The 7,553-nt window shown below is 31.1% G+C and overlaps 1 protein-coding gene across 1 annotated transcript; it reads left to right on the top strand.

Moving 5' to 3' along the window:
• The first annotated feature begins 4,192 nt into the window (after positions 1 to 4,192).
• Positions 4,193 to 6,811, top strand: LOC125194127 (galactinol synthase 2-like). Its single transcript, XM_048092176.1, has 3 exons — positions 4,193 to 4,602; positions 5,031 to 5,318; positions 6,372 to 6,811. Exons 1-3 carry the CDS (start codon positions 4,267 to 4,269, stop codon positions 6,699 to 6,701), a joined length of 954 nt encoding a protein of 317 aa, XP_047948133.1. The 5' UTR covers positions 4,193 to 4,266; the 3' UTR covers positions 6,702 to 6,811.
• The last annotated feature ends 742 nt before the right edge of the window (positions 6,812 to 7,553 follow it).

Below are 7,553 nucleotides of genomic sequence, written 5' to 3'. Positions count from 1 at the left end.
TTTTTCAATTCTATTTCTCTTTTATAATTTCTCCATTCTTGAAAATTTATTATTTGTTTATATTTTTGTTTATTCTAAAAATTTGTCAAATTTCACTTTTACTTGCCATTTTTAGTAGTGGACTCTGGTTCCACATCTGTTATACGCATATTTTAATATAAAACTAATGACTGTGTATTAATCAAATTTAGTGACTGTATAGGGATAACATAATATTTTTATTAAATATTTTTAAAATATAAACTATAATGGCTATACGTATAGGATCGCCTAACAAGAATGAGAATGAATAGAAAAAAGATAAAATATTACGGGCTTAATAGGTGATGGAAGCCCAAGCCTAAAATGTTAACCGGGAAGAAACGGTATTCTATTTAAAAGAAATTTTTTTTATGAAACAGTCAACGCTTGAGTTTGCAGCTCTAGCGAGCTACGGTACGAACTAATCAACAATTTATCCAAAATTGTAAACACATAAACACCAAGCCCAAAATCAAAAATAAAAATAAAAATAAAAATAAAAATAAAAATAAAAATAAAAATAGCAGAAAGAGCACAATACCTATGAGAGACACTAGCCCAAAATCAAAAATAAAAATAAAAATAAAAATAAAAATAGCAGAAAGAGCACAATACCTATGAGAGACACTGATGCAGTATTGGAAGAGTTATATTTTTTATTTTATTTATTTTCTAGTTAATATAATTAGTAGATGGAAAAATATTAAAAGTAATTGTTTTTCTTTCTACAAATTAGGTTTTCCTATTTTGCTTATTTTACTTTCAGTTATTTTCCTTCTAGTTTTATTTTCCATAAGTTTAGGATTCCTTTTGCCTATATAAAGGTCTTATTGTTGATCTTAAAAGATAGACTTTTGATTATTAATTTTACAATGAGTTTTATACTCTAGAGTTCTTAATTAGTTGAGTTCTTGATTACCAGTTCAGTCATTCTCATACATTTCTGCATCATTTGCATCAGACACCCAAGGATTAAGCCACAACAAAAGAGAGTTCCCAAGATTATGATAAACTCTGCACTTTAGTGTGTTGGTGCGGTCGACTGACCCCACCCGACCCCACCAGGATCCGCGGCTGGTTTGAAGCTTTTTATTAAATGTCTTACAAATAAAATTGTCAGAGTTTAGCCCAAACTAGATACACTCCCGTCCCACAATAAGAATCACATTTTGTCATTTCTGTGCGTCCCACAATAAGAATCGCATTTCACTTTTATCATAAACGGTTAGTATGTTGCACATTCCACTAATTCACTTTACTTACATTCTATTGCTATAAAATTAATATAAAAAAGTGAACCTCATATTCTACTAACTTTTTCGAGTTACTGTTTTTTACATGGGACTCCTATTATACGGATGGAGTAATGTTTTATTAATGTGAGTTTTGTGTGCGAACTCTAGCGACAACTAACAACTAACAATAATACTCCAAATATAAATATTTTAGTATTAAATTACCCCAAAAATACTTTTAGTATCAAATAGATTCGCTTGAGATGATAACGAAGTTAAATTTCTAGCTATATATGTTGCAATAAGGTCTAAAACTATATCAGTGTTCTATTTCATAATATCTTATACTGTAATACGACAAATGATGAAACATTGTTATTCTCAAGCTACTATTATCAAATTGAATTCATCGATCTAGACACTTCTTTTTATGCAATATATATTTTATACGGTATCCCCTCAACTCAATTCGGATCTCAGTTATGTAATGGAACATTGTAATATAGGCGTCTTTTAGAACAAATTTAATTCAACGATGAATATATATATACCAAGATGATCTTGAGCTTGAGTACTAATTAGAAAGCTTGCTACCCAAAATTATCGAATAATATGTACCTTCAAATCCCTCCTCCTAACAAAAAAATAAAAGAAAAAAACTTCGAATAATATGTACCTTCAAATCCCTCCTCCTAACAAAAAAATAAAAGAAAAAAACTACAAATTAAAGCAAGACAAACAAAAGTCGGGAAGGAAGAAAAAAACAAACCTAATTGAAGAGCAGTACTTATCTTAGAGAATAGAGATAATGTGGATGGCAAGCTAGGAATGAAATGTTTGAGTCTATCCATCACCAATAGATAAAGACGATCATAAGTGTGGGCTCGGTGCAGATATGAGATTCTATGTAAAATTTTAATAATAATTTACAGATTTTAGATTCTCTGTAAAATGTTAATATTATCTTTCTCTCTTAAAAATAAAAACTATATCCAATATAGATTATACCTTAAAATTAGATTTTTTAAAAATTTTCTGTTTTAGAATATGGACCTCACAATCCACTAACACAACTTCTATTATTTTTTCTTCTTATTTCATTTATTTTATCAATTTTTCTTTTCTTCTCTCACTTTATCAATTTTTTTTTCTTATTTTATCAATTGTACATTAAACTTGTGATGTTTTAAAAAAATTTTAAGACAAATGTAGTAATATTTAGTGATTTGGATAGTATAGTGTAGTATATTGCTATGTTGTATGTATAATCAATTCTTAGAAATTATTTTTAATTTTTTCTCTCTTTTTTGTACACATTATATGACAATATATTTAGACTATAGAATTTTTAATTGTAAAACTTTGACAAAAATTAATACATAAGAAGAAATTTCTTTTGTGCATGAAATTATAAAAAATAAAATTTTAAGTATTAGTAAAATAAGAAATAACCTGTCTAATAAAAGAAATAATTCACTTAGTGACTGTAATACGGATGTGTAATAAATTTCAATATAGTAGAGCATGTAAAAAAAATTATTGGCAAATGAAGATAATTTAAAGCCGGGTTATAGTAAACCGAATTCATAATTTTGGTCCGAAGATTAATCATTCTATTGTTTAGCCAACAAACGCACAAAAAAAATGCAATAATTGATCTCCCTAAGAGCGGCCACGATTTGGTCACGATCCATTGATTATGACTTACTCCTTTTTCCCAGATCGCCATTTAAATTGTCACGCCATGAAATAGTATTTCTTCCGTTCCATAAAAGATATCACATTTGTGGGATGGCATGAGATTTTAGGAGGTTTTATTTGTTTGTTAAATGGAGAGAGAAAATATTTTTATATTAAAGTGAGAGAAAACTTTTTCCAAAAAAGAAAATGTGACATCTTTTGTGGAACACACTAAATAAAAAAGTGTGACATCTTTTATGGGGCAGAGGGAGTACTAATTGTTGGTGATTGGAACTAAAAAAATTAACATATAATATTCCACATCGGTGTCAATAGAAAATTATAACTAGTATATAAGTCTTATGTCCTCTCCTCCTATTACCAATTGGTTTTAGGATGGAACCCATGGATTTCTATCATGGTATCAGAGCGGGTCGCCGACTGTGGGTCAAATTTAACTGACACTGCAGTGTATCTGGACTGAAATCGAAAAAATAACTGACCCAACAGTATATCTAGGCTTAAATTTGGGTCTGGTCCAACTGATCAAAAAAATTGGACCAGTTGTCCAAACGATCAGAAAAAAGTCCAACTCCTCCAAGGTTCACCTTGAAGGGTTTGAGGGATAGTGTTGGCAATTGAAACTAAAAAAAGGTTCACCTTGAAGGATTTGAGGGAAAGTGTTGACAATTGAAACTAAAAAAAGTAACGTATAATATTCCACATCGGTGTCAATAGAAAACTGAAACTAGTATATAAGTTTCATGGTCTTCTCCTTCTATTACCAATTGATTTTAGGATAGAACTCATGAATTTCTATAACTAATATTATAAATTATACTAGGAAAATTCATTAAAAAATACAAATTGTAAAAAAAAAAAAACCAATTCATTTACAAATTTCATTCTATTATACTCTTTATTATTGACGGATCCAAATGTATAGTTCAAAGAGGTGTTAAATTCCTAATAATTATTTATGAAACATAACATCTAGTATAATATTTCTCAGCGTTGGTTTATAGCATTATGTGGGACAAAATTACTTGTACCATAGTACGTTTGCTATTTTTGTTTTGCAATATAAATATTAATACTATAGTGCAAGAACCGAAAGAAGAAGAAGCAAAGATGATATGTTTAAATGAAGAAGTTTTCCACGTGTCATACGATTCCCTCTGCGTTATTACACGTTATCATTTTTGCTGACTTAGCTCCAAAGTCATCCACCTTATATATATTCGATCAAAATCTCTTCATCCAAACACTGTCTTCCAAAACATTTTCATAGGTCACAAAAAGTTGCTATTGCAAATTAAACCAACCATAAATGGCTCCCGAAATTGTCAAGTCAACAGCCGGAAACGCGGCGGCGCCGGTGGTGGGCGCTTCCAAGCATGCCTACGTGACTTTCTTGGCCGGCGCCGGCGATTATGTGAAAGGCGTCGTTGGGTTGGCCAAGGGGTTGAGGAAAGTCGGCGCTGCTTTCCCGCTTGTGGTGGCGATCCTGGCCGACGTGCCGGTGGAGCACCGCCGCATCCTGGTGGAGCAGGGCTGTATTCTCCGGGAGATCGAGCCGGCGTTCCCTTGCGCCGGTGCCGATCAAAGCCGCGCTTATGTTAGGAATTATTTCCTTCTTAACTACTGCAAGCTTCGCCTTTGGGAGGTATTTCTTTTGTCATAACTTAGTTGAGTCGTATTCTGGTATTTTCTAGGTTATAAATTAGTTGTCAACTTAGTTGAGTCGTATTCTAGTAGTATTTTTTATGTCATAAATTAGTTGACTCATATTCTATTTCGACTTATTCTAGTCTTTTCTATGTCATAAATTAGTTGACTCATATTCTATTTCGACTTATTCTAAGTTAGTTGAATTTTTATTTTGGCAAAAACTTGTTCAATTCCCTATTTTACCTTTTTATTTATTTAATATTTGAATATTAATTATTTTAATTAAATCTAATTTCGAAAAGAAACGGATTAACTAATTTGAAAAACTGAAGGAGTATGTACAATTTGACACATTTGATCACATTTTTGTTTAGTCACATTTTTGTGGTGCATTTAATATGGTTTTTGTATGATGATGTGTAGTTTGTGGAGTATGAGAGAATGATATACATGGATGCGGATGTGCAAGTGTTTGATAACGTAGATCACCTATTTGAGCTTCCGAGTGGCTATTTCTATGGGGTTGTCGACTGCGTGTGTGAGATGTCCGGCGATGTCTGCCCGCAGAAGCTCCGGTGGCCGCAGGAACTCGGCCCTCAGCCTCCTTTCTACCTAAATGGCGGCATGTTTGTTTTCGAGCCTGATCTCACCACCTATCGTGATCTCATTCACACCCTCAGCATCACTCCTCCCACCCCTTTCGCTGAGCAGGTACTCTATCTAAATCACAAATTTTAAATGAAATATTATAATTTTTAATATACATAATAATATGATGAATTTTAATCAAATTGATCAGTCAAATAGTAATATTACAAATTTTCAGTTTTTCTGATTTATTTATAAAATAATATAATTATATTATAAATTCCATTACAAAAAATTTATCTTTCACAACAATGGTAAGACATTTTTTTAAAATAATCACAATTCAGGACTCAACAATTGTGACACATTTTTTTTAAAATAACCACTCAAAAAGAAGTTAAGTTGAGGATAAATTATTTTATTCTTTTTATTTTTAGGATGTCTCTATATGTGTTTTTTAATTATAGTTGGGATACTGATAATGAGGATGCTCTACTTGCAATTCTGTTCATCAGAATCAATTGCGCCCCCCCTGCGGGGGATAAGGATGCTTTAGGAGATAACGTTGATGGTATAGTTACATATACAAATTAACATTTTTAATTACAGTTAAAAATATTTGTGGCCGTTATTTGTAGTATTTAATTAAATTTGATCATTACCGTATCACAAATTTAATTATGTTGTCATTCGTTTCATAATATTTGAAACAATATTAAATCACAATTTTACACAAATTTAATTATGTTGTCATTCGTTTCATAATATTTGAAACAATATTAAATCACAATTTTACATTTTCTCACTCGTTCAAGTCGAGTATTTAACAATGTTATCATATTGTGAAACAATATTAAATCATAATTTTACATTTTCTCACTCGTTCAATTCGAGTATAAATAAAACAATGTTATCTAGGTACAAAATGAAGTGTTTTTGGTTGTGCTCAAAACTGCCATGGCATTTTTATTTTTTATTTGATGAAATGATATCGGCTTTTTAATCATTATAAAATGACATTATTTTCATTTCGATAAATGAATTGAGAAAAAAGTTTTTTAATTCAATTATTTATTTGAAAATTTACAAACTTAGTTTTAAATTTGAAATCCTTTATATAGATGTAGTGGACAAATTTGAAAAAATCCAATTGACATGATGTTGAAAATTTGTCAGGATTTCCTCAACATGTTCTTTAGAGAGAAGATGAAGCCAATTTCGCCGGAATACAATCTATTGGTGGCGATGTTGTGGCGACACCCTGAAGCTGTCGACGTGGAGAAGGCAAAGGTGGTTCACTACTGTGTGGCCGGGTCGAAGCCTTGGAGGTTCACCGGTGAGGAAGAGAATATGGAAAGAGAAGACATCAAGATGCTAGTGAGCAAGTGGTGGGATATATACAACGATGCATCCTTGGATTTCAATGTAGCCCAACGCCTAAGTAAGGGTTTGCCGTTGTCACGGGAGGTGGTGGTTCACTATAGGTCCGCTTCATCTGCGGCGTGATCAATGCCAAATGTTGACAAAAATTAAATAAGTGTTAGATATCGTATGCAACTTTTGTATCAAAAATGTCTTGCAATGGCCTAGACATTATATACTCCTTTTTTTTTTCAGGAAACTGTGGTTAGTTTTGATCATTTCTTACTTATTTACTTTTGCCAGTACCTGCTTTCTTCTAGTAAGTTTTGCTTATTTTATTTTTAAAACTAGACTTCTTATTTTTACTGGTAATAAAATTAAAAGTGAACTTTTGCAAATTCAGTCTTATTTATAATAAAAAGTGGAATGTATTTTTTTAAATGTTTGTACTTTTTTTTTATACCTAATAAAAATAAATATTATTTGAGTTTTTCAGATGAGACTTTATTTTGTATATCAGTTTTTAGGTGAGACTTAATTATGTATGAAATATTTTCGTTCTATTTTCGAACAGTTATGTTTTCTTTACTTTTTTGCATTGAGGAGTATTAGTTATTTTGCCACCATTTTTTAGAGTAAATACAAGAGCATATTTTTGCTACTCCATGACATAAATTGCATTACAAATTCTGAAGTCATTTGAGATATTTTTTACTCCCTCCGTTTTTCAATTAAACTTTATCCAATTTTTCATTTTCGTCCGTCCTACAAAATTTATTTCATTTGGAATCTTTAAAAAAAATAGACATTAAATACATCCTCAATCTCCTCAATGTGTGATCCTTATTCCCTACACAACTTCATTTAATATAACAATTTCTTAAAATCTGCATCGGGTCGGGTCAAATTGGGACAAATTTTGTGAGACGGAGAGAGAACTTCCCTCCGTCCCCTATTAGTTGTCAATTTTGGTTTCGCCACGAGTTTTAAGAAATG

Source organism: Salvia hispanica, chromosome 6 (genome assembly GCF_023119035.1).
Source record: "Salvia hispanica cultivar TCC Black 2014 chromosome 6, UniMelb_Shisp_WGS_1.0, whole genome shotgun sequence".
Lineage (NCBI taxonomy): Eukaryota > Viridiplantae > Streptophyta > Magnoliopsida > Lamiales > Lamiaceae > Salvia > Salvia hispanica.
The sequence above is the reverse complement of the archived record's forward strand: the minus strand, read 5'-3'. Positions and strand labels throughout refer to the sequence as shown.

Coding starts and splice junctions, on each gene's coding strand:
- LOC125194127 (XM_048092176.1), top strand. CDS start 4,267: ATGGCTCCCGAAATTGTCAAGTCAACAGCCGGAAACGCGGCGGCGCCG. Junction 4,603..5,030: donor GCAAGCTTCGCCTTTGGGAG/GTATTTCTTTTG, acceptor GATGATGTGTAG/TTTGTGGAGTATGAGAGAAT. Junction 5,319..6,371: donor CCACCCCTTTCGCTGAGCAG/GTACTCTATCTA, acceptor AAAATTTGTCAG/GATTTCCTCAACATGTTCTT.